General features: G+C 39.1%; 1 protein-coding gene across 2 annotated transcripts in view; it reads left to right on the forward strand.

Annotated features, from left to right (window-relative positions):
- Positions 1 to 20,937, forward strand: part of LOC139949073 (partner of bursicon-like) — a 54,282-nt gene extending 33,345 nt beyond the window's left edge. The window contains exons 2-3 of one of the 2 annotated variants that reach the window (XM_071947476.1): positions 9,466 to 9,759; positions 18,098 to 20,937. In XM_071947476.1, coding sequence (XP_071803577.1) covers positions 9,466 to 9,759; positions 18,098 to 18,250 — 447 coding nt within the window. In that variant the 3' untranslated portion in view covers positions 18,251 to 20,937. The remainder of the gene's footprint in view (positions 1 to 9,465; positions 9,760 to 18,097) is intronic. The other variant, XM_071947477.1, reaches the window with a different exon arrangement.
- The last annotated feature ends 6,737 nt before the right edge of the window (positions 20,938 to 27,674 follow it).

Genomic DNA, 27,674 nt, shown 5'->3' on the forward strand with positions numbered 1-27,674 from the left:
TTATAAGTGTACTTCCCAAGAACCAAATAGAGAGAAGACGAAGAATAAAGTTTCAGTGCTGTTAGAGATGTGAGAGGAAAGAAACCAGAGATTTATTCAAGGGCAATCAAGTAGGGACAGAAAACCCAACCCACATTAGTGCCCCCGGCGTGATTCGAACCGGGGTCCTGGAGGTGGTAGGCGAGGCGAGATACAAAAACCACCGACCAATGTTGCAGTTTTTACAAACTCATCCTCGACAGTACACTGACTCCAGAAATTACAATTTACTTATCAATTTGTCCAGCAGTAATACGACTTGAATCTTGACAACACAAAATCCTGAAGGGATCCAGAATCCCCAAATTATAGGCCACCCAATCTGACAAAATGACCAGCGGGCTAAAACTAAGGTTTTTTTTCTTCGTCTAAAGTCTTGCCAATTTTCATGAGGTTAACAAGATGAGGTGTACACTCCACGCACATAGACGTATCATATTCCAAGAGAGCACTATAGCACGTCAGTTGTGTGCACTCTTTGCTCGGCACAGGTCCCAACTAAACATTTCCTCCAAAGTTGATTCAGCCCAACCCCGTGTTTGCGTATGAAATTACCTCGCGACGTACGACGATCACTCGCCCCGGGCTGTTTGAAATCACCCGTATAGCCCTTTCGACCATCACAGGGAATGAATGACTTCCACTGATGCAATTTATTATCAAAATAATTTTTTGAAGGGATGGGTTTGTCTCTTCAGCGGTTTCAATCAGGGTTTTTATTTTTTTGGCCAGCGTGGGAACCCTTGTCTTTTTAATAGGTGAAGGGTTTGGCCCGGTTGTTTTCACTGGTATAGAGTTCCTTGGGATTGGTGGGAAGGAGTGGTGGATATCAACCACATGACTCGTCCCCAGAGTGTGCTAACCCTAAGATTAGGGTTCGGTCGAACCCACCGGGGGCAAGTTAAGACACACGAGACCCATGTAATACATCTATTACATTTGGTCACATTTTGCAGGCTGAAGCCATCGTGTGTATCAATAAATAAATAGTTATCAATAACTAATAATATGTGACAAATTCAATACAGTACAAACCTTTGTTCAGTAATATAAAAAAAGGATTTTAAAACTAAGCAAGAGGTGTTCTGTCTAAATTGTACAACATGTACTACTATCAAGGCTCTAGTGACCCGAATTCAAGGCACACCATTACACATGTTCTGATAACCGGTGACTGACGATGTTCTGATAAAAGTGACTAGTGTGTTTTGTAAAACATTCCTGATTAAATTTGATGATATTTTGCAGGCTGAAGCCATTGTGGCTATACCATTAACAAGTTATCATACACTAAACATGATTTGGGGTTGAACAAAGACTACAATTGACTAGAGTCGGATTTGAACCAAATACCTCCGTATTGTAGTGATTTTGCTCCACCAACTGAGCTATCTAGCCCTGTGTGCATGGCGGTCTCTTGTCAATATATTTGCTCCGGGTGCCAGCCAGCAGCCGATTTCACGAAACTTTACGCAACTGCGTAAGCCCAACTTGCACCATAAACGTTGTGCAAGTAGACTTACGCAGTTGCGTAAAGTTTCGTGAAATCGGCTACAGAAGCCATTACTAACAAATACACATTCAATATCCCTGGTCAGTAATCACAAAATGAAAAACAACCCTCACGAAGTAAAAGTTCTTGAAGAACCTTCACTGTCTCAATTTCAAGTTAAATTGTATTGGTCTGTCTGTCCTCGAGTGTCAACTAGTTGCATGCTCGTTCTCCATAAAAAATAGATGCAATCTCAACCAACCGTCAACACAATGTTCAACCTTGCTCTATGGTCCAACCTCCCCCTCACAAGACACCCTGCCACTTACAACGACCCCGTGGTTCTAATTCCATCTCATTCTAACACCAAAAAAACATTGCAGATTTAAAACACAGTCCTACCCTTCAGTATTGGATTCTGTCGTATCGATTGCTCGTTTCACTCATTTGGGGGGTCCCAAATCACAAAATTATCTCCCTCTCTCCTTGTTAAACCACCTGCCTGACGTCACAACTCTCACTGTGTGACGAGAACTCGTGTGACGAGGACTGATTTCGATTCCCCGAGTGACCAAGTTGGTGACGTCTGGCTCTGTAGTTTGTTAATAACAAGTTGCAAAGGGAATTTCATCTATGACCCTCAAACACGCAGAGCAATTGGTAAATCAATGTATTCCATTGAATGAATTTGGTTTGGCTTCTGCCCCAGCAAAACCATTGTTGTGCTCTTGTTTAACTTTTATATTTCTACCTACGTTTATTCTTCTCTGTGGCTCTTGCCTTCAAAATTTGCCCTGTGACATCTGACCCCTGCCCCTTGCCCTCTACCCCTGATCTGCATTGTTATGTTTTACACCCAAACCCCCGGGTCAGAATAGTGAACCGGATTCTCGGTCCTGTATCCAGGAAAAGCTGACCCAGAAAGTGGTTAAACAAAAATGGTCAAAAATACAAAATTCATTAAAAAAAAGTTTTCGATGCACCAAGCAAAAAAGCATTAACCACAGCTTCATCAGTATTACACCGTCCAAATACAACTAGTATTATAAATATGTTATAAAACAAAAAGATATATGTCGAAATGGCCAGTGTGCCTTGCTGACCTAGGCTGCATTGTGACGCAACGTCTTGCCATCAGAAGGAGGTATTAACATAATAGGGTCTGTACTTGCGCTAGGAGTCACAAATCAACTTCCACTTTTGTCTGACAAATTACGAATTTACGTCATCGGAGAGTTAGATGAAAAAAATTAACCAAAGAGTCAGAAAATTGATCGTAGATCTATAATTTAGCCATTTTCTCCTAATTCAAATCAACGCTAGACCAAGCAGAACGTGAAATGGCGAATTTTTCCGGCCACTGGCCTTCTTGGTGTAATGAACAATAATGTACTCATTATAATGGCGTGACTGGGAGTGTGAAGATTGATATTGCTTTTCGGCTCGTATAGTAGAAAATGATGTGAATTAAGCGTTGTGTGCTCTAAACTTTCCCGAACTTTGTGAAACAAATCCACAGGCTAATTACTCCGGCGGAATTCGAACCAACGACCATGCAGTGCTATTAGCAGATGTCTTTATCACCTAGACCACCGAGGTAGCCCGATGGCTAAAGGCAATTCGAATTTATTAGCAGCGGGTACCGTAATGATTTAAAGGCAGTGGACACTATTGGTAATCGTCAACGACTAGTCTTCACAGTTGGTGTATCTCAACTAAAGCATAAAATAACAAACCTGTGAAAATTTGAGTTCAATCGGTCGTCGAATTTGCGAGATCATAATAAAAGGAAAAAAGCTTTGTGTCACGAAGTTGTGTGTTCTGATGCTTGATTTCGAGACCTCAAATTCTAAACTTGAGGTCTCGAAATCAAATTCGTGAAAAATTATTTCTTTCTCGAAAACTACGTCACTTCAGAGGGAGCTGTTTCTCACAATTGTTTTTTACCATCAACCTCTCCCCATTACTCGTAATCAAGTAAGGTTTTATGATGAGAATTATTTTGAGTAATTACCAATAGGGTCCACTGCCTTTAATAGATGTAAGTTTTGAATCGGGGAAAAGAACGTAATTTGTTTGTTTATACCCTTAAAACGATGTCTATTAGGCACTGTATACTCGGTACTTCCCCGTGTTCTGTAAAAAAGGGGTATACTTTACATGATGATACACAAGATGATTGTTGAAGATATTTTCAACTTTGCCTTATAGGAAATTCAAGAAAGGAAATCAAAACTTACAGTGTTTTGTTGAGCTCTTGTCACTTGCGTGTCGCTTGGATCTTTGTATTAAAATCTTTACTTGTACAGTTTCTTTAGGTAATTCCCGGCTGAAAAGGATTTAAAGAAATAAATAATTTTCAATAAAAGTTTCACAAGGCAGAAATACTGCAGATTTTGCAAATTAATACTTATCTTACATGAACTCAACCAAAATAAAAAATTATGAAGTAAAATAATATTATTGATAATGACAAAAACAAGCCTTTAAAGCCTGTAGAAAAACAAAAGCTAGATGAAAAGACAAAAATCATCAGCAGAAATTGTTATAAAAAGTTACAAAATTACACACTTCAAGGTATAACGTAAAGCATCGCTCACTGATCTTGTCAGCCTTTGGCAATATTGAATGTAAACAGAAATAAGCAAAATACATAAGCAGAAAAATTGTGGAAAAGTTACAAAATCACATACAACAACAAGAGACTAGATTTAAACAAAAATCAACAAAGTGGCGTGAAAAATAGAAAACACGTCTCGCCTGAAAGCACGGGAACTACTAACAGCATCAAGGTCAACCCACACGAATTGTCGACCTATAAGATTATCAATAACGTCTACTGGGGACTAGACAATCAAGCATTCTTAATACATCCTGTAATGCTGCTTTCAGAAAATTGAATCCATATTTGGCGTGGGAGGAGAAAGATTAAACAGAAAATGTGTTTTTGGATGTGGATTGCAAACAAGTCATCTGTGATTTTGCTACCATTGGATGAGACGATGTTTACTTTTAATGCATCCGTAGCGGCCATTTTGTTTATGGACCACGTGATGTTTTTGAGTGAAAGGAGGTTTTGAGCAAAATGGAATAGGGTTAAACAACATAGCAACCGCTTGAAAAAAGGGTTTATAACGAGACAATAGACCTTTCAATTTTTTGATAAACAAACCGAGCTGGTTGGCAGGGACGGCCGAATGTTAGTAGAACACTAACTTCTTCAACTGTTCTAACAAATGTTTTAAAGTAACGAGTTCAACTTGTTCTGCAAGCTTTCAATTTGTAAAATTCCTACCATGGCTGGTTGCTTTATTTCCAACAAATTCAAAACTACGTTTGAATATTTGTGTAATAGCTACGTGTTGTTGCTTTACATTTAAGGCTTTCTATAGTTTTGCAACCACAGTTTGCAAAAGGTCGAGCTGTGACGTTGCAATATATCTAAAAAGAGACAAAACAACTGCTATACAGCCTTTCCCATTAGCTTTAGTCGTCAAAAGTAGGTTAAATACAACTGCATACAATACTCAATGAATCCCTCGTCCAGACCCCCCCCCCCCCAGGACACCCCACCGTTATTGGGATACCCATCGCCCCTTGCAAAGATCCCATAATGCGACTCATCACCAAACAACAAGTCAACATGCACACCTGCCATCATATTACGCTCATCATGAAAGTCAACCATACCCAAGGCCGTGTTGTGTAATCCATTGCTGCCTCTAAACCAAATCAAGCTTTGATAACAGAGTCAACCACGTGGTGGCTTATTAGTATTGAATTTCGGCAGGTTTGGCGCGCAGGTGTGTGTGCTTTGCGTGTGGGCGGTGTGTATAGTAGCTTATGACGGTTTATTACAAACGAGCGGTGTCGTGAGGTAATGTCAGTGTGGTTGAATAGGTTGAAGTGAAATTATGTCACCTGATGGAGGTTTTTATTTCATGCTGCATTAATGACTTGAAATCTCATACTTCCTCCCACTCACGCACGATCATGTTAACTTTTGTCTTTCAATCTGGAAACCATACGAAGATGATCCTTTAGTGCAATACCAGATTACAAGATATCCTATCTCCTCGCCAAGTCGAAACTAAGGTATCGACTTACTGTAATAGTTTATGCCGTCAAGTCGACTTACTGAAACTAAGCTGTCGACATAGTAAACTAAGGAACTTAATCTAATACCTGTGATAGTTTTTCTCGTCAAAATCACTTCCTGAAACTAAGCTCTCGACTTAGCTTACAAAGTCGACTAAATTAAACTAAGGTGTCGACTTACTGTGAAGATTATCGTGCCAAGTCGACTTTCTGAACCTAAGGTGTCGACTTACGTAATAATTTATTTCACCAAGTCGACTAATTTAAACTAAGCTATCGACTGTGAGAATTAATTCGACCAACTGCAACGAACTATTTGTCGACTCGGTAAGATATTTCATCTCACCCACTCAGTCGACTGTCTGAAACTACTGTGCCGACTGTGATAGTTTATCTAAACACAATTGCTTCCCTTAACCCAGGTTTAAAGCCCTTATACACTTTCGGTACAGAAAAAAAATCAAACAAATCACAGATTTACAAATAATTTACAGGGTTTACAGAAGGTAGTGGTGAAAGATTTCTCCTGAAATATTAGTCCATTAAATGCTTTACTTTTTGAGAAACCATTAAAACAATATCAGTTCTCGATAGCGAGAATTACGGATTTATTTTAAACGGGTTTTCCCGTTATTTTCTCCCGACTCCGATGACCGATTGAGCCTAAATTTTCACAGGTTTGTTTATTTTATACATAAGTTGTGATACACTAAGTGTGGGACTTGGACAATACTGTTTACCGAAAGTGTATAATGGCTTTAAACATGGGAACCTGAGAGGGCTGGGGGAAGTATTGTGATGGATTAACCCCTTACCATTAGTTCAAGCAGCTTGTGGCCCGCCGTATGCTCCCCAGGGAGTTGAGATAGTTAAGATGAATGGTTAAAAAGTATGCTGGATGATCAGTCGTCGATTTCACCAAACTATTCCTAACTTAGGATTGATCTTAGGACTTAGGACGGATTCAGTTCCGTATCCAAATATGTAGGACGCATTGAACCCATCCTAAGTTAGGACGAGGTTACTCGTCCTAACTCGAGTTAGGATTAATCCTAGCGTTTCGTGAAATCGACTGCAGGGATAATAATGCTGATAAACTCATTGATATAGCTACTTAGCTACCACTAGGATTATGAGCGCTATAAAAGATCCAATAAAATAAAATGATTGTAACATAGCACACAAATAAATACAAAATTATCTGTATACAGGAAACACTCTCTGTGGAAGAGCAACATAAAATGTGATGTGTATTTATTTGTTTGTCTGAGTCACTTGCAGACCAATAAGTCACTACTGTGAAAGTTTCTCTTTAAAGCCATAAAATAACAAACCTGTGAAATATTAGGCTCAATCGGTCATCGGAGTCGAGAGAAAATAACGGGAAAACCCACTCTTGTTTCCGCACGTTTCGCCGTGTCATGACATGTGTTTAAAATAAATCCGTAATTCTCGCTATCGAGAATTGATATTGTTTTAATGTTTTCTCAAAAAGTAAAGCATTTCATGGAATAATATTTCAAGAGAAGTCCTTCATCATTACCTTCTGTAAACCCTCTAAGTTATTTGTAAATCTGAGAACTTTTTTTTTCTGTACCGAAAGTGTATAATGGCTTGAAGTTTCTCACTGTGGAAGAACAAAACAAAAAAATACTTTTTACTCGCGAACTCTCCCATTAATGTATATCCTGAGTCACTTGCGGACCAATAAGTCATTACTGTGAAAAATTGTCTTTTATGGATTTGGGACGTGCCCTTTTGCAGGGAAGCCCTGGATTTTCCGGGTGACTTTTGGCACACTTGCCTGCCTTTCTGTCTGACCTTTGCCCTCTAGACCATGATACACCCACAAGTTGCTTCCCAAGTGAGTATTAATCATATTTGAGTGCGTGACAGACCGACTGTACCTACTTAGTGTTGACTGACATAGTTTATGTGCTCATTCATAACAATTCGGGATACATGGATCAGCAGGAAAGTTTACAAACTATTTTAAAATGGATGCATTAATCAAAAAACGCCAGTAAACGCAGAATGATGCAACGTGTTTTACCCGAAGAAATGAAAGGCGAACTTACAAACTAAGTTCAGATATTCGCGATCTCCCTTTTAGAAACCTAGACAAAAACCTGACACGTCGCTCGACTTTCTTCTAAGGTACAAAATAGCCGTCACGTCAACCAAACATTTGTTAGTATACCTTAAAGGTAAAAGTGACTTCTTTGTTTTAGTGGGAAAATACCAGCGGAAATCAGTGATAGCTTGGGGAAAATTTACTACTTTTTGTTTTTACCAAGAATCATTAATCTGTGATCAGATATGATACAAGCATATTGATATCAAACCACGCGTCACAATTGCTTCAAATTCTCCAAACAGAAACGTTACACTCTTCAATCGATCTGAGAATATTCATATTTTGAAATAAAAGTGAAGAGATTATTTCCGGTTATTGAAACCTTAGTTTTGTCGATTGTTATCAATATTTTATGAATGGTCTTCCGCTAGAGAAGATTTAGTCTCCTGAGTAATTGCCCGTCCCGTGTTACAGGGTGATGATACGCCAATATACTCTAAGCGTAACGTGCGAGTCTAGCACAGCCAAAGCGGAACTAGCCCGAATATCTGACGTCACCCTTCGAGTATCACGAATTACGCCAAAGATCTGGGCCCAAACTCATAGAGCTGCTAAGCAAACAAATTTGCCTAGCATGAAATTTCTTCCTTGATAAAAACAGGATTACCAACCAAATTTCCACGTGACTTTAAAGATTAGCAAACAACAGTTTTTATCAAGGAAGAAATTTCATGCTAAGCAAATTTTTGTGCACGTTTCCCACCACATCCTGCAATCTAGACTGTTTTATGAGGAATATTAATTCCTACTTTCAGCTCCCCCGAGTTATTTTCACTTTAAATAATTGCTGTCTTGTAGCCCCATACCAAGAGTTGCTTTTAGCCTTGTTTGGGGCGAACGTGCATATACAAGTTTTGGTTAAAAAAAACTTTTAAAAAACCACGACATTGCGGAAATGGGGGCAGGCACTTGTTGCGAAAGACCAAGAAGTGGTTCTGCTGACTGATAAAAAAAACCAAAAAAAAACATGATATCATGCAGATTGGCGGAAGCTAAAGCATGATCAAGGATGTGGCTCAGAAAGTCTCTTACATCATATGAGAAAATAGATGTTGCAAACTAATAACCAACCAAAATGACCTTTGCTATAAATGGCAAAATGTTAACGACCTGACGTGACGACCCTAGCAAAATCTATTTCGAAGACTACGATATAAAAGGAAGATTGCGATTATGATAAAACCATAATGTTAAAATTCAATCACCTACTACTTCTTGCAGTTCTAGCAATAGTCTGTTCTCATTATATCTTTAAAGGTACGTATATCGCTAGTATTATGTGGAAATACATTTAATGTAACTTGTGTAATGAGCCTTTGTTCAAGCGTACGTATTAATAACTAACAAAGTCAAACTTATAAAATTAATAGTGGGTTTCGCTTTCTACTTGTTATCGTTCTCTATAGTCTTTTCGTATTATTGGATTGTTAACTATTCTTAATAGGTACGTTGACAGTGTTCTGTGGAAACGTTATTATTTTGTGTATTGACACATTTTATATGTGTCTTTGCTCAACAAGCGTACGTCTTTATAATTAGCAGAGTCGAATTTCATACAAGGTTGACTTTACAAGTGTATAAACAAGTGTTCAGTGTCTTTAATTTGAAGGTTTAACAGGTTCATCTACCGATTTTTACGCCTGACCCCAAAATGACATAATTAATAGTTCATGAAGAGTTTGTTTTCACACATTTACAGGTAGCTACCGTATACAGAATGGCACCAACGCAACACCACCATCCCCTCGCCGCAATGTTCATATTCAGCGTACTGTCAATGTGTCTTCTGCCTGACCTGGTTCAAGCCGTCCGTAGAGGGCCGGCCGGCACGTGTGAGGTAGGGATCAGCTTTATTACGGTAGAGGAGGAGTTTGAAAGTAGTGACGGGGGGTCAGTGATCTCATGTACCGGTACCACGACCGTTAATCAGTGTGAGGGAGAGTGCGTTACCACCTCGACCCCAAGTGTGACTGAACCGACTGGATACTCAAAGGTAAGTTATCAATCATTACCCCAAAAAATACAGTTCTTAGACCCAACAGAGCATTTCATAATAACGTATCAATGCGCAAGGCGCTTTACACTAGAATGCCCTAGGCATTGGGCAAATCCATTCATTAGGCCAATGTAACATTATTCTTTCTCAGCTCCTAGGGGAGTATACAGCCAAGCCCGAGCTACCGTGGCGCTCCAGTGTTTTTTTTTTTTCATACACAATATCAACCTCTACTTTAGCAGGTACTCATTTATACCCCTAGGCGAAGCGTACAAGCATCTTGCTCAGGGACACAAGTGTCATGACCGGGATTCGAACCCACACTCTGTAAACCATATCTTAGCTTCAGTCAAAGGCAATTAAATCGGTTCAGGAATATCCGGACTGGGCACAGTCCGCCTGTTCGAAGATCCGTACGGAAAGTATACCCGTTTTCAAAATTAGGGACGGAGCAAGCCGGATCCTACGCACAGCCAAAGCCATTGTTCCTAATTACGGGTTCTTATAACGGAACAAAAATGACCGCTAATCCCAACCTGCTCACAAATCTAGAACACTATCCATGTATAAATACCTTCCTACGCAGCTAGACCAAGACCCAGATCCCCATTCACCCTCATATAATTATAGGAAACCACTATATAGCAACATATAAAAATACATGCTGTTACCCAACCATAGTTCCCGTTCAATCCAACCTTCCATTTTTACCTGTTTGCGCGACACGTCGGTTTTTGTCAATATGAGCAAGAGCCTCCTAAAAAAACGAAAGGTCCAAGCCCGAAGCCCCGGAGAGCCAAAAAGCTTTTATCAACAAGAAAGCACTCGTCGGGTATCTTTTCAAATTCCGAGGCTAAGAAACTCCGCAGTTCAGACTTACTTATTGAAGTTACGGCTCAGTTAGTTTTGCCTCCCTGGCGAGACACTTTAGCCCTAGAAATGGTCCCTGGGCTACCCGTGAATAGAGTAAGGCCTCTTCACCCTGTTCTCCAATCATGCAATGGTTCACGCTTCTTTATTTAAACACTGTCAGATGCTCCTCTTCACTGTGTCAAATTTCATCTCATTTTATTGGAGCATCTTTCTTTTTTCCCGCGTCTTTTTTGTCGCCTTTTTTCGCCCCGCTCCTTTTTTTAAGTGATGTTTGAAGCTTTGCTTGAGGTGAAGGACAAGAATACATTTTTTTAAGTTCCCAATGTCCTTTTTGGCCCAATTTTTTACCGCTTTTCTTTACCTCTTCATGTTTTACCGCTTCTTTTTTCGCCTTTTTTCCCCGCTCCTTTTTAAAGCCATTATACACTTTCGGCACAGAAAAAAACAAATAAAAGTTCACAGATTTACAAATAACTTTCAGGAATTACAGAAGTAATGGTAAAAGAGTTCTCTTAAAATATTATTCAATGAAATGCTTTACTTTTCGAGAAAACATTAAAACAATTATCAATTCTCGTTGTCGAGAATTACGGATTTATTTTAAACACATGTCATGACATGGCAAAACGTGCGGAAATAAGGGTGGGTTTTCCCCGTTATTTTCTCCCGACTCCGATGACCGATTGAGCCTAAATTTTCACAGGTTTGTTATTGTATATGTAAGTTGTGATACACGAAGTGTGGGCCTTTGGACAATACTGTTTACCGAAAGTGTCCAATTGCTTTAAGTGATTTGTTTGAAGGATAAGAATAAAGTAACTCTTTTTTATTTTCTCAATTTCCTTTTTGCCAAATTTGTTGTTCTCGCTTCTTTTTCTCCGCTCTTTTCCGCTCCTTTCTTTTCGAAACAATGTTTTAAGTTTTGCATGTTGTGAATGATTAGAATTAACTCCTTGTTTTCGCCCCAAATTTTTGTCTCCGCTTTTTCCTCGCTTTCTTTTTTTCCCGCTTCTTTTTTAGGTAAGGTTTTAACTTTGCATGGTGTGAAGGGTAAAAATAAACATTTTTGTTTTCAATTCCCCAATTTTTTTGTTTAAAAACCGCCTTTTTTTTACACTCTTCCTTTTTTCTTAATTTTTTCCCCCTGCTTCATCCCCCCGCTATGTTCCCACTCTCTCCCCCGAACGCTCAGCTTTGGTGTCCCTGAAGTCACGAGACAGCCATTGCTCCAATAAACCAGTTTAGCGGGTTTTGTGTATACGCCCAACGGGTAATTAGCAGCTTCAATATTTTATTTCTTTTTTCTTTTAGAAAAAGATGAGCATCTTGATTATTATATACATTTTTTTTTGCAACATGACTCTCAAATTGATCTTCATTTGCGAGGGAGATTTACATTAAGAACAATTAGAAATCAAACCGGGCACCGGGCTGGTAAAGAATAACACCTAGGGATAGTAGTCTACTGAGACGAGAAAGAAAGTGCAATGCTCATTTAAAGTGCGGCTATGACATCATTCACTTTGGAGTGTGACGTAAGGAGTAATTAAGCTGTGGGAGTAAATGGCATCGTTTGGAATAGTTACAAAGTCATTTTGACTTGACATGTCATTCATTGAAGATTCAACGCTTGAACTTATGACATTTTTATGCTTATACTTTGTCTTTTAATAGCATTAAGTGCGACGCAGATTTTTTTTTTAATTTGACTGTAAGATCATTCATAATTGGGATATAACCATAATTGGGCGTATAATCGCAAAAGCAAAGGTGGTTGAAGGCTTAAGTAAATTCGGCCATCAAAGCAAAGGTGTTCATTACTTAATTTTGCATTTTGCAACAGCGCCAATAACCGAAACCTAAGTCACGTTCTTACGCCAACCCTCCCCCCACCTCCAATACGCACACGAGCATGTAAAATGGCGCCCAATCGTGGACCCCCACTGTTCAACTCTTTGTCTTGATAAACTTAGACCCCGTTGTTTTTCCTTGTGACAGTAATTTTGGACCTAATTGTCCCTTTTGTTACAAGTCCTGACGGTGACGTAAAGGGTAATTAAGCCATGGGGTAAATGTCAGTGTGTGGTACTTATAAAGACATTTGACTGGACATGTCATTCTTTAAGGGAGTACATGAGTGGTGACGAGTTATTAAACGGCCGTTTAAAACCGGCAGGGTCGTGGCCGTGCGATTAAAGGAACGAGCCGAAAGTCCTTTATTGCAAGAGCACGACCCTGCCGGTTTTAAACGGCCGTTTAAGAATAAGTTACTACTATTCTATTCCCATTCGTAAATGCCACTTTAAAAAAAAAAAAAAAAACGTAATAAAGTAGGGAACTCTGTAAAAAAAACACTTGTCCGTTTTCTAACGTTCTTGAGCTCTGTTTGTGGTGCATTTTCGTGAGACAGTTTTCGGATAGCATTTGTGCGCGTAGTAGTGCATCCTGTCATCCATGCTCTAGCTGGTCTTTATCAACCCTTTAAACACCCCCACGTGACGCGCTCTTCGCCAATAGAAATAGCGAAACTGTCTCGGGGTTGTTATGAATGAAAATTCAACGCTTGAACTTAAGACCTTTTTTATGTTCGCGTCTTTCCATGAAGCGTTGAGTGACGTCAACTTTTTGAAATTTTGCCTTTGAAATTGAGTCCATCCATTATTGGAATTTAACCATACTTTAATCACAGACCCGCAGGTGGTTGGATGTCCTGTCCGACTGGCTGCAGTTATTCCGGCCATCACTGCAAAAGCATACATTACTTAACTTTGCATAGCAGCGCCATTAACCAAACCTAAGTCATTTCGATGGAACACCACCACGCCCCCCCTCCATACGCGCACACGAGCACGTAAAACGGCGCCCAATCTTGAACCCTCCATTGTTTAACTGTTTGTCCAGACAAACGTGGACCCTATTGTTTTTTTCAGTGCCCAGTATACATGGACCTATTGTCCATTTTGTTGCAAGTCCTGGTTCGAATGCCACTACAAGTACACCAGTCACTTCGTTGTAAGACCGCAACGCCACCCCCCCCTACACCACCCATGAGTGTAATGGCGTCCAATTATGAACGCTCCTTTGATCTGCCAAACGTGGACCCTATTGTTTCCTTTTTGACAGTAAATGATGGACCTGTTGTTCGTTTGTTACAAGCCCTGTTCTTGAATGTCACTCTCAAGTACACCCCTCCACTCCTCTCATTTTTACGATCTGCGGACATTGACTGCTCGACGAATATTCCGTTATGGGGTACACGTTTCCGTCGATGTACACACATGCGTCAGTGCATGCCTCACACAAGGCGTGCTTGCAGAGGGCAAATATTGGGCTTCAATTTTGTGAGGTAACTGGGGTGAAAAATTGCCTTTTTTTTCTCCCGGTCCAGTTCGTGACTTGGGCTTTCTTCCCTTTTTATTGACCAAGGCGCACGAGAAGTCAAGCACCTCCGCACCGACCGTGTCGTTGCCCAACAGACAATGTACATGACGGAAACCTGTATTGATTTAAATATGTAACAAAATTGGCCTGTGGTGGTTGAAAAGTCTTGACTTAATTTGAAATTAATCTCTGAAGGCTCCACATCAAATCGACAGGTGTTGGTAATTATTGCGATTGAAACATTGTGTTAGTTTTATATAGATTTTTACATCAGCATGGTCAGTTGTTTTTCAAAATGTTCAAAAATCCTCTTTAATATTCATCTCTTCCTGTCAGTCGGTTTGTAGCTTCCTTCTTTGTCATGTACCAGAGAAATTTCGTGAGAAATGTCAAAGTGAAAATATTCAAAAACTGTCATTTTTTGTTTCGGGAAACAAATCAAGAATTAGTGGTCAATTGCAAAAGCTTACAAACTCGAGTAACCTTTTTGTTCTTAAAAATTCCGCCGGTGGTAAAAAAAAAAAAAAAAAAAACGAGAAAAAAACAAAACGACCCAAACTGTCAACATTTTCTCAATCGTGCAATGTAGCCGAGCAAATTGCCTGAGGTCGGTACGGCCATGACGCAAAGTGCCACCCGACCCGTTGTGGGCCGTGATTGTAATTCCAATTGCGCCTCTTTAAGCACCCATGAGCTTAAGTTTCGCTATCGGCGAAGAATCGATCATACAATAGAAGGAAGACATAATTGAAAACGGTTCGGAGTACGGCGTGGACCCGTCCAGCACCGTACCACCAAGACCGCTTGAAGGGGTGCTTTGGGCAAGATTTACCGGGCAATTTGTTTCACTTAAACGCGGTAACATGATGAGGGGAGGGGGGGGGGGGGTAAAACCGCCTTGTGTATCTTTCCAATGAATGTGGGAATCTAGGCACTTGTTGACTTGAATGATGAGGCACATTAATTGCTTCTCCCCACACAGGAGTGCAGATTGGGCTTCTTTGAGATTAAAGTGTGGGATAATCATGTGCTCAGAATAATTTAATAAGAATTAGGAGTACACGAATTCAGATTGAATTACTGAGCTCAGACAGATCTGCAAGGGCCAGAATTGACGTCAAAATGTGCAATGGCAAACTCTTAATCAGTTGGGTTTGATTGGATTCAATTTTAGGCCCACATGGTTCGAATATCCAAAGAGAGTTATGTACACACATGGTGTCACCACAAAACTCACTTGGTTATTATTGTGTCTGTCGTTGGTCTGTCATGGGTATCCGAGCAGTGACCGCCCGGTAGCTACCGCCCTTCGTACTCCCTCAGCTCCCGGTTAAAATTGATTTGATGGTGGGTGGCTTGAGTGTTATTGGCCGCATCACGAAGGGGAGAGCGGTCTCTGTTTGCCCATCTCTCCTCTCTACCGTTGATTTCACTTAGTTCTGTACGGCACTTTATGGGAAAATTGTGGAAAGATTCTCTCAAATTATGTTAAACCAAAATACAGTTTGTTTTAGACGAGTGCACTCATCTTTTTTTTATTCAATTATTGCCTTTTGAAAATGAGATCATGGGTCATCTACTTTTAAACGCACCGGAAACATTTGATACGCCTATTACCATTTTGTGTTCTGCAAAAACATGTTTTCACCAACTTGGAATAACAACAATTGGGCGAATCGAAGAGATCCCAAACAATTTTCAAATGAAGCTGAAAAAATTGCAGTATATCTCGACGGGGTTCGCATTTGGGTTTGACAAGGTCTGTAAATGATATAAATCAAACTGCTTTAGAGTAAAGACCACACTTCAGACGTAAGCCAAGCGTATGGCATCTATTTGATGTATCCACTTCAGGAAGATCCGAAAAAAACTAAAATGTAAACCTCGACTTTAAGATGCACTTGACTTGAAATCAAAAGCATGCAGGGTTGATGTCAAACAAAATGGCGGTTGATTGGAGGGGGAAACGTGGTTCGCATGCAAGGCAGCCTCTTTCTAATGGCACGTTCGAATCTAGCCCTTATCAACCTCGCTACCATGGGCAGCGTGCCGTATCGATACCTCTCGTCACTAACCTCTCGTTATGATCGAGCATGCTTGGAAAAAAATGGCGCGGTGAGATCGATCACCCTCTGGGAACGAGGTTGAGCCCTTATATACAGGACTCTTCCTCTGTGCTGTACAAGAGAGTGAAAGCCAGCAAGGGCTTGCCCGGATCATGCGCGCATTCTTTGACGTTTACTAAAAACGCAGCTGCATTATGACTTGTAATACAAAATGGCTGCCGATATGAATGTAACATTGATCAAGCCATAGTATTAAAGGAACACGTTGCCTTGGATCGGTCGAGTTGGTCTTTGAAAAGCGTTTGTAACCGTTTTTTATAAAATGCATATGGGTAGAAAGATGTTGTAAAAGTAGAATACAATGATCCACACAAACATGCCTCGAAATTGCGTGGTTTTCCTTTTACCTTGTCGACTAACCCAGTTATGGGGGTCAAAATTTTGACTCCCATAAATGGCCGACCATGTTAGTTCGCACAGTAGAAGGAAAACCACGCAATTTCGAGGCAAACTTGTGTGGATCATTGTATTCTACTTTTAAAACATCTTTCCAACCATATGCATTTTATAAAAAACGGTTACAAACGCTTTTGTTTTGACCAACTCGTCCGATTCAAGGCAACGTGTTCCTTTAAGCAGTGTGTACCATAGAGCACGTAGCTTGTATTGACAAGGCAAGATAAATATAGTGCGTTAAAAATACAATAAGTAGGAGGGCAAGGATGGGGAGGGTAATCTGATATTGATAACTGGCATCCATGAAGTATTCTATGATGTATTTTACCTTTTAGAACATTATCAAAGTACTTGAGTGTGTTAGGAATATGGTCACTCAAGTTTGGACATAAACGGTTGGTGCTTCCTGTCTCAACATTTTATGCAGTGAACCCTATTCCACAATATGTTATGTTGGTTTAAGTCCCCACACAGCTCTCTGTGTATATGCAAGAACACTTATTTCTGCCAACATACATTGATGTTATTTGAACACCTTACGGTTTCATTTTGATTCTCGACTGTTGGGTATTTATATATGACAACACCAATGGTGTCAATAATAACACTCTTGTTGTTGCAGTGTACTTATCTAAAATCCACCCTACCCTAGTGCTTGCCTCCTTCAAAGCCATTGGACCCTTTCGGTACAGAAAAGAATCTAAGTTCACAGATTTACAAATAACTTACGGGGTTTACAGAAGGTAGTGGTGAAAGACTTCTCTTGACATATTTTCCCATGAAATGCTTTACTTTTTGAGAAAACAGTAAAACAATATCAATTCTCGATATCGAGAATCACGGATTTATTTTAACTAAACACATGTCATGACACGGCGAAACGTGCGGACACAAGGGTGGGTTTTCCCGTTATTTTCTCCCGACTCCGATGACCGATTGAGCCTAAATTTCCGCAGGTTTGTCATTTTATATAGAAGTTGTGATACACGAAGTGTGGGCATTGGACAATACTGTTTACCGAAAGTGTCCAATGGCTTTTATAACATTGTACAGAGTTTGCTTTATTTTAACATCCAAGTTTGTGCTTTGTGTATGTTCAAGGCAGTGACTAATGCTCTACGTATTAAAGGCAGTGGACCTTATTGGTAATTCAAACTCAAAATAATTATTAGCATAAAACCTTAATTGGTAACGAGTCACGGGGAGATGTTGATAGTATAAAACATTGTTAGAAACGACTCCCTCTGAAGTGACTTAGTTTTCGAGAAAGAAGTATTTTTCCACGAATTTGATTTCAGAAATCAGAGGAATCAGAATTAGATTTAGAGGTCTCAAAATCAAGCATCTGAAAGCACACAACTTCGCGTGACAAGTGTGTTTTTTCTTTCATTATTATCTCGCAACCTCGACGACCAATTGAGTTCAAATTTTCACAGGTTTGATATTTTATGCATATGTTGAGATACACCAAGTAAGAATACTGGTCTTTGACAATTACCAAACGTGTCCAGTGCCTTTAACGAGTTTCCCGCTATTTATTATTTTGTCATTTTCTACAGATATGCAACTGCTGCAGGGAACGGAGCCTGAGACCGAAGCAGGTAATGCTGAGTGATTGCTATGACAGCGCAGGAAACGCCATCACCGGTCAACAATATCCAGTCTACGTTCCGGAGCCAGCTTCATGTAGTTGTCAAAAATGCTCTCGCTAATTAACATAATTAGGGCCCGATTAGGAATCTGCAACTTTTGCCCGTGTACGAATTTGTGCACTAGACAAACTGTATAAATTATAAGCTATGTATTTTGTTTTACATGATTACAAGCTAGTTATAACAAGTAGATTCTGGACCGAGTAAGGTTTGAGACAAAACTAGAACTTTCAATTGTGAGTTAAGTGGGGGTTTATAGCATTGGCTTCACTTGGGGAAAGACTGACCACCCTAACCAAAAGCAGATTAATTTTTTCCAGATTTTTGAACACAAGTTTTGGGATGAATATACAGTGAAAGAAAATGGGGTGTTAAAGGTCACAAACATGTATTCAAAGAAAATCAAAAATAACATCATATAATACTAAAATACCACCAAATTGAAACTAGTGTTAATTTAACACCATATGTTGTGAACGGTAAATGTTTATATCTTTGTGACCATACTGGTTTCATTTTTACTTCCCCAGAACTTGTGCTAATTTTACACCCTATGTTGTGAACGGTAAATGTTTTTATCTTTGTGACCATACTGGTTTCAATTTTACTTCCCCAGTTTGTGCAGTTTGTTTTTGTCATCGGGCTGTAAGAGTCCATTTATTTGCATTTTTACTTGGTGGTCGTATTTAGTAGCATGCTGAAAGGGGCTGGTATGAGCAAAACGTTCGACTAAACATCTCTCTTACCCGACTCTGATAACCATAGATAGCATTCGTCGTGCCTGTAGATGTAACAATGTATTATGTCTTTAGAACCCTATGTCGCCCTAAGAAACTGCTTATGATCAAGGGTGTTGTCACATTATTATAGATACAATCAAAATTAACACCTGAAATGGTGTTTAAATAACACCAATGTAATTGTGGTTGGAGAGTTTAGTGTTATTTTAAAACCCAATCAGTTTGGTTCTCTTGTTGGATATGTGACAACACTAACGGTAATAATTTTAACACAACGACTACTACAAGTGTAATAAAGAATAATTGGAAGTAAATTTGAACTTTAAAAAGAATGTGTTGTAATTGTCAGCTGATGCTAATGGGGAACTTTTGAACACTAGGTGGCAACAGACTTACCGGGTAAATTTTCATTGTTTACATAGTTCTGAGCTTGCACACATGACCGATAACAATGGATATTACCTGGTAAGACTGCTACCTAAAGTCTCCCATTGTGTGACGTATGTATACGAACAATGACGTGAGGCAAACATTCATTTACGGAGGCTCATAAAAGACAAGGTCAATTTCTTTTTTGAAACTTAAGTAAAATTGTACAGACCAAACTTAATATAAACTGTAATATTTCCCTATGATTATTAACTATCAGTAGTAAGGTGTAGAAAATGTCTTTCAGGCTCGGTACATTTTAAGATGTTCAACATTTAAACCATATTTATTGCTATTTATATTAAGTAGTGATTCATGCATGAATTCATAGTTTATAAAACAAGATGCATGACTGTGTTTATAGGGCCCAATTTCATAAAGTCTGTAAGCACAAAAAAACTTGCTAAGCACAGAAATGTATTGCTTATTAAACAGAAACGAGTAACCAGCCAAAGTAAAACCAAGTTAACACTGTTTTGACTGGTGCCCCTCAATATTTTTGCTCAGCAAAATGTGTCAAATGTTCTGCTTAAAAGCTTTAAAAAACTGGGCCCGTACTTGTATAGTGCACTTACCCACTGTATAATACACGTGTAAAGCTGGTTACCCTTTATAAATCCTGTATTCCTGCTCTGCCGTATTGAAACCTAAAATGAAATGGAAAAACACAATTGAACCAACCGCTCACATTGTTTCATATCAGTGGACGATCGTACCGCTAAAAATGTCCTTTCAGTACTAGGCTTATTAAGTGTGAAACAGTAAAACAATGTTATGTGGGCCCAGCGGTGTTAAAATCAAAATTGCAGCAAGCACAAGTTTTTGCTAAGCAATATACATATGGACCAATTTTATTATAAACTGTTAAACACCAAAGAAATGGCTATAATCACAGACAGATCTTGCTCATCAACAACAAGTTATCAGCCATGATGAATAATGCTGTTTGAATCTGGTTCCCTGCTCATATTTGCTAAGCAGAGAAAATTGACAAGGACAATATTCTGCTTAGCAGCTCTATGAAATTGAGCCCTGGGCCCAATTTCATAGAGCTGCTAAGCAGAAAAATTTGCTTAGCATGAAAATTCTTCCTTGATAAAATAGGATTACCAGCCGAATTTTCCATTTGTTGCATAATGCTTGTTACTGGTATTCAGCTGTTGTTTGCTTATCCTGAAAATCACGTAGAAATTTGGTTGGTAATCCTGTTTTTAACAAGGAAGAAATTTCATGCTAAGCAAATTTGTGTGCTTAGCAGCGCTATGAAATTGGGCCCTGGTCACAGAAGGAACATGTGGCACGGCATAATTTTGTTATGCTTACTAATGTTTTGTTAAGAAGCTAAGGGATATAAGGTGGTGATATAACATATTAGTGCGGCCTCAGAAATAATTATTCGAATTCCGAAGTAGTGGGAAAGGGTTAACTACAACTCGCACTCAAATTTACTATATTGCTTTCAGGAAAATTATTTCGCAATAGAATTTAAATTTTGTGAAGTAGACCTAATGTGTAAATAAATCCACTGTCAATTTGTCCTTTCAAACAATAGAACCAATTGTATTTACGGCTCATTTATTTTCTCACCTTACCCCTTTAAACATTATTTTGTAAAATAAAACCAAGTCCTTGTATCGAACTCCCAAAGTGAAAAAAATGTATTTGTACAAATTAGCGTCCTGGCTAAATATCAATATATTCCAGCCCCCCGGCATAAACTGCAGTTTCTAAAGGTCATTATTGCCAAATAATTAATCCTCGAATTTATTCTCATTTTCTCTCTCTCTTTTGTAGCTGTCTTTTTGCACCTTCGTTTTTTACCCCTTTTCAAATGGTGGGCTTATATCCAGAAAACGACACACGACATAAACCCAAATGAAAACATGTACTTTTAATCCGACCATTCCGGTTGCATGCTTTCTTTTCAAAAGTCGCAATTCAAAGTACAAAATAAAGAACAGACAAATTGAAAGGGTGGATATTTAAAAAAAAAAAAGGGGGAAAATTTTTATTTGAACAGTTAGACGTTTCATATTCAACGTCTTCCATTCAATACCCGGGGATAATATTACATTTCTGAAATCTGTTATTGTACTGAGATATCGGCAATCATTTCTTGTGGAAATTGAATAAGGCCATTCCGCATTGAAAAGATATCCCCTTCACGAGAACCGTCAAGCTTCGGGGGATCTCCTTGACTCCCCCCCCCCCCCCCCCCCGCGACGCAGAGAAAAATGATACCCCGAAAATCAGCCATACGACTCCCCGGTTTTAAATTGTCACATACGCAGGACAATTTCCCCCCGTTCGATCAGCGAACAATTCCCAAGCAATTTCCATCGATTACTGGATAAACTTCACGGGCAACAATCTTCCCAGCTGCCGCGGTAAATTAAGTTATAGCCTCAGTGGTTTTTGAAGCTGAGTGATGCGAGAGCATCACTGCGTGGAGAAAATGTGTTCTTTACCTTGTATGAAAGTATAAGTGTACGATCGAGGAGGAATCAACGGATCTCTAGTATTTTAATATTTGCATAGCACCTAAAGGGTGTCCATAGGAGCAAAGTTGTTTCTCGAGAATTATAAGGTACTCCTTTAAAGACACTGGACACCATTGGTAACTGCCAAAGACCAGTCTTCTCACTTGGTGTATCACAACGTATGCACAAAATAACCCTAACCTGTGAAAATTTGAACTCAATTGGTCGTCGAAGTTGCGAGATAATAATGGAAGAAAAAGCACCCTTGTCACACAAATGTGTCTGCTTTCAGACGCTGGATTTTGGGGCCTTAAAATCTAATCCTGAAGTCTCGAAATCAAATTCAAATATTGTTTTGGAAAATAACTTCTTTTTCGAAAACTAAGTTACTTCAGAGGGAGCCGTTTCTTACAATGTTTTATCCAATCAACCTCTCCCCATTGCTGGTTACCAAGTAACGTTTTATGCTGACAATTATTTTGAGTAATTACCAATAGTGTCCAATGCCTTTAAGGAAGGCAGTTGGAAGTGTATTCAAGTGCCTGCTCAAATCAAATAGATGTCAGGCTTTGAGCATTTTTAGAGCTGTCAACTTTGGATGTTAATTGGGTCTAATGGAAGTCGTGTCTTATGGGATGATAAGTGTAGCTTTAAAGGCACTGACCAATTTTGGTAATTACTCAAAAAAAGTATTTCAACTTGGCATACTTGGTAAGTACTTAAAATAATTGTTGGTATTCAAACTTAAAATTGGTAACGAGCAATGAAGTAGATGTTGTAAGAAACGGCTCCCTAAAGTAACGTGGTTTTTGAGAAAGGGGTTTTAATTCTCTTTTTTTTCTTCTTGTCTTTTTGTTCGTTATTCTCTTACAACTTCGACGACCAGTTGAGCTCAAATGTTCACAGGTTTGTTATTTTATGCGCATGTTTGGATACGCAAAGTAAGAACACTGGTCTTTGACAATATCAAAAGTGTCCAGTGCCTTCAAGCGTTTGATAACGAGAGTTACGCCAATAAAATTCATCACTCATGTATGAAGGGCTAACTGTTTGAAACAAAAAACATTATGTGCACATTCGCATTGTTTAATCACCTATTGCTTTCTGGGATTATAAAACAAATGATTGAGGTTCTGGCTCGGTATTGTTCCTGACATTGATGCCGATTCTAATGATTCTTTCTGTAGGTAATCATGTCTGATTTCAGTATTATTTGGCGGCAGTGTTTGTTAATTAAGCACTGGCAATGAGAGACTTTGAAACGCTAGGTGGCAGCAGACTTACCAGATAATAAAGTTGGGTTAATAAGACCCGGAATATATGTCCAAATTACCCAGAAATCAGTCAAACTGTCGCATAATCCAAGTTAAGATCTCATTTATAACCAGTTTCCCAGACACCTGACCCAGAATAAGGTATGAGTGTAACATTTACCATCAGATACAAACAAATAAAATAAAACAAGAGTTAAAAAGGCAGTGGACACTATTGGTAATTACTCAAAATAATTGTTGGCATAAAACCTTACTTGATAACAAGTAATGGGGAGAGATTGATGATATAAAACATTGTGAGAAACAGCTCCCTCTGAGGTGATGTAGTTTTGGAGAAAGAAGTAATTTTCCACGAATTAGATTTCAAGACCTCAAGTTTAGAACTTGAGGTCTCGAAATCAAGCATCTGAAAGCACACAACTTCGTGTGACAAGGGTGTTTTTTCTTTCATAGTTATCTCGCAACTCCGACGACCGATCGAGCTCAAATTTTAACAGGTTTGTTATTTTATGCATATGTTGAGATACACCAAGTGAGAAGACTGGTCTTTGACAATTACCAATAGTGTCCACTGTCTTTGAACTCCTGAAGACTACCAGACCATTAACTTTGTGTGAGAGTGAGAGATATTACGATGTCTCTTTGGATTGTTTAAACAAACCTCTTCCAAAAGCTAGACTTGCACACACTTAAGGCCAAAACATCAAGCAAACAGTCGGTATAAAGCTTTATACGACAAGAGCGTGGAATCACAAAATCAACGGCATGGAATAATCGTTGACTCACCTGTTTCAACTCTGGGACAACTGATGGCAAACTGCTAAGGCGCCGGGTTGTCATTTCTCGGTAAATTTGCACAATGTTGTCCAATGTCTCTTTCCGGAACATGATGCCTGGAATGATACGATGTATACACACGTACTTTTAGATATGTTTGGTACACAGACTTTGTCTGGGACAGAGTCAGTACAGTGGAACACAATGCTGCTTTTTAAATGGGAGATATACGTCTGGTTGTCAATCTTAAAATTAAATGGCAATACAAAGTTCTTGTTAGAACAACAGCAGTTTTCGATAGTATAAAGCATTTTGAGAAAATTTCACCTCGAAGTAGAGTGGTTTTGTAAAAAGACAGTGAAACACAATGTTGCTTTAGATTCATCTTTAAAGGGAAGATATGTATTGTAATCACTCTTAATATTAGTGGCAATACGAACATTTTGGTTATACAGCAGTTTTTGATGGTATGATGCATTTTGAGAAAGATTTCACCTGGAAGTAACGTTGTTTTGTAAAAAGTTGTAATTTTTTTCTGCTGAAACTAAGAATTCCTAATCACTGTAGCTCACAAGCCTGGGGAGGGAAACCTGTAAGTTGGGTACTTGCAAAGAGAACCAGAAGCATTTGGGTTGACCCCAACTCTTCCTCGATAAGTGTTTTTTGGTGCTTTTCTACCGATCCCAGTACACGGGACATACAGCTTAATGTCCCATCCGAAGGACAAAGCAATTACGATAAATAATCTTACTCAAGGATACTTAGTGTCATGACCGGGACTCGAACCAACACTCGGATGAGCAGAAACACCCAAGCTGGATTATTGACAAAAAAACTTCATTTGAAAACGTCACTACTGCCATAACCGAATCGGACATGTCTTTAAAGGTCTCCTTTAAAGTCAATAAGGCTATGGTGCGGCCAAAAATCGGCCACCATTTAGATCAAACTCTTACCTCAAAACGTCTCACACTGAATGCACTTGGGGACATGTTACTTCACCCGTGAGCCACATGTCCCAATGCCAAACACAGGGGAACGGCCCCTCTCCGTGTGCACGTTTATTGCATCCCCGGTACCAGTAACATTCCTAGAGCGTCCATTTTACGTTCGGTTGTGAAGTTTCGTTTAGTTTCCTCTGAAATGGGCGTAGCACATGAAGCAATGGTACAATTCTCTAGTGGTCAGACCATTGCCTCATCAGTCCAATGGTAATTTGGAACTTGCACTATTTACAAGAAATTAACGTGACCTCAAACTTTAGTGAGACAAGGCAGTATATACTCCTGCATGATGCGCCACACCCTGTATTTTTTTTTTCTGACATGGCACAATCGAGTTGTTTCAATACAACATTCCAGATTCAACACAGGTTATGCAACAGCAGGGAAGGAAGTACTCGAAGAATGTTCCAACACTCATTGTTACATATTGAACGAATTGAAAGCCATGACTCGAGCTTTCAATGCATGGCGTGTTATAAAATGGAGCACAGGGGCCGATTTCACAAAGAGCTAAGATTGATCTTATTTGCAAACCAATCGTGGTTGCTACGTTAAATTTCACAATACAAGTCGCTATGGTTTATACAGATAAATTATCTTTAAAACTATTTATGTACATATTATTATTTATACATTACAAACTGTCCGGGCCAGGACAAAAGTGAACAAACTGTCATTATACTAACGCGTCAGACACCAAATAGGAACAAAAGTCAGGCATAAACTGGTCAACCAGTCGTGGTTCAATTTTCACACAAATACTTATTGAATTTATTGAATGATGGCTACCACGTCTGTGGAAAGTGTTACAAAAAGGCCATAAGTGCTTGAGCGCAGTTTCGACAAACTTGGACTCCGTAAATGGAAAGTCCCTGCCGTCGATTTCACCAAACTCTTCCTAACTTAGGATTAATCTTAAGACTTACGACGAATTCAGTTCCGTATCTATAGACGTTTAATAGGACGCATTGAACCCACCCTAAGTTAGGACGAGTTACTCTTCCTAACTCGAGATAGGACCAATCCTAGCTTTCGGGAAATCGGCTGCAGGCACTTTTTATTTTCGTCTTCGAAAAATTGTATTTGCTATCGATATGCCTTTAAATCTGTCAGCATTCTCACTAAGTTATTGTAACACTAATGTTTATTAAACAAACTTAAGAAAATAACAATTAACACATCTCATAAATAACTCAAGCTTCGCCAAAGTGCCGATATTTTGACAATATAAACAACGTTTCATCGTAAAGATTACGTGTTATCAATAACTTTGTTATAACGACTAGGTTGCTCAGTCTCATAAATAACTCAACTTTGCCAAAGTGCCAAAATAGTGACGTTATAAACAAACTGTTACCGTAAAATGACATTGTAATAACGAATAGATTGAATAGGCTGTTAAGTGCTGTGATTGCTACGTGACATTGTGGGTGTCCTCTATAAATTGTGAATTTACTGTCAGAAGAATATAACACCGGACTCAAACAAAATGTGCTGCCGAATAAAGGCCGAGTCACACTGCAGCGATAACGAAGACGATAACGATCACAACACAAGGAGAACGCAGTCTATTGGTTGAACTGCTCCACGCAGAATACGCACACGCTCATTCAACCAATAGAATGCGTTCTCTTTGCCTCGTGATCGTTTTCGTTATCGCTGCAGTGTGAATCGGCCTCAAGGATTCTTTACGATCGGTTTTGTCACTTGAATGTTCCTTTTTTTTCAATTGCTACTCGACAGACATTGAAATTTTGGATTATTTTGTGTTAGGCTTCATCATTTCGGCATCTCTCTGCGATGCTTCTTTACGTCTTGGATTTCGAATATTATAGTATAGAAACTTTAGTTTTGACAGCCAAGAGAATCATCCTAACGCAATTTAAATGTTTTATTCTATCAATGTAGACGTTGAATCAAAATATATTATTGTATCCGCACTTGTTTGAAAAGCTACATTGGTAAATTTATAAGTAGAAATGAAATTAAGACAACTGTTTGAGAGTGTTTCAAGTTATCATCTAATGCACTATACCGTGCTATAAGCAACTTATAAAGTTTAGCTCATAAATGGAACCCGATTTCAGAAAAAAAAGTATTGAGCCCATCCAGGGCCTAACTTGACTCTGCTTACCGCTGAATTCTGCGCTTACGATCACCATTCTTCGCTTACTCACTGTGCAAACGCCGAACTTCTGCACTAGATGTGCAAGCGAATTACGCCTAGACCCGCTACGTGAAAATGAGTCAGATGTTGACAATTTCAATGATTGAGATGCATGGCTGGAAAGAACACACTAACAGCAGCAATTGGTATATGTCTTAGCTTTGGGGTGTATCGCGTTGCTGAGTTACTTCCGTTTGAAATTAGCCAATACATCATTTTTTTCTGAAAAACGAAGTGCAAGTATAAGACATAAGTATGATCACAAAATTGTTGTATTCATAGCTTTATTGCCTAAAAGTAAGTGTTCTAAAGGTTAACCATGCAAATATATATCTTTTTTCCACATTAAACTGTCCATTATACTTAAAAATGCATTGGGCGACATCTGACTCATTTTCACGTAGCGGGTCACCTATAGTAACGTTTAGTACACACGCGCACAAGCATCAGTTTCCTGCTAACCCGTCAAATAAGCTTGACGTATAAGCACGGAACTCCCTGCTACCGTAAGCGCCGACTCTTTGCTTACGGTAAGCAGAGCCATTAAATCGGGTCCAGTTCAGCCGCAAGGTTACCCATATTCAAACTTCGGTTGCTCATTGTCGAAAAACAT

Source organism: Asterias amurensis, chromosome 16 (assembly GCF_032118995.1).
Source record: "Asterias amurensis chromosome 16, ASM3211899v1".
Lineage (NCBI taxonomy): Eukaryota > Metazoa > Echinodermata > Asteroidea > Forcipulatida > Asteriidae > Asterias > Asterias amurensis.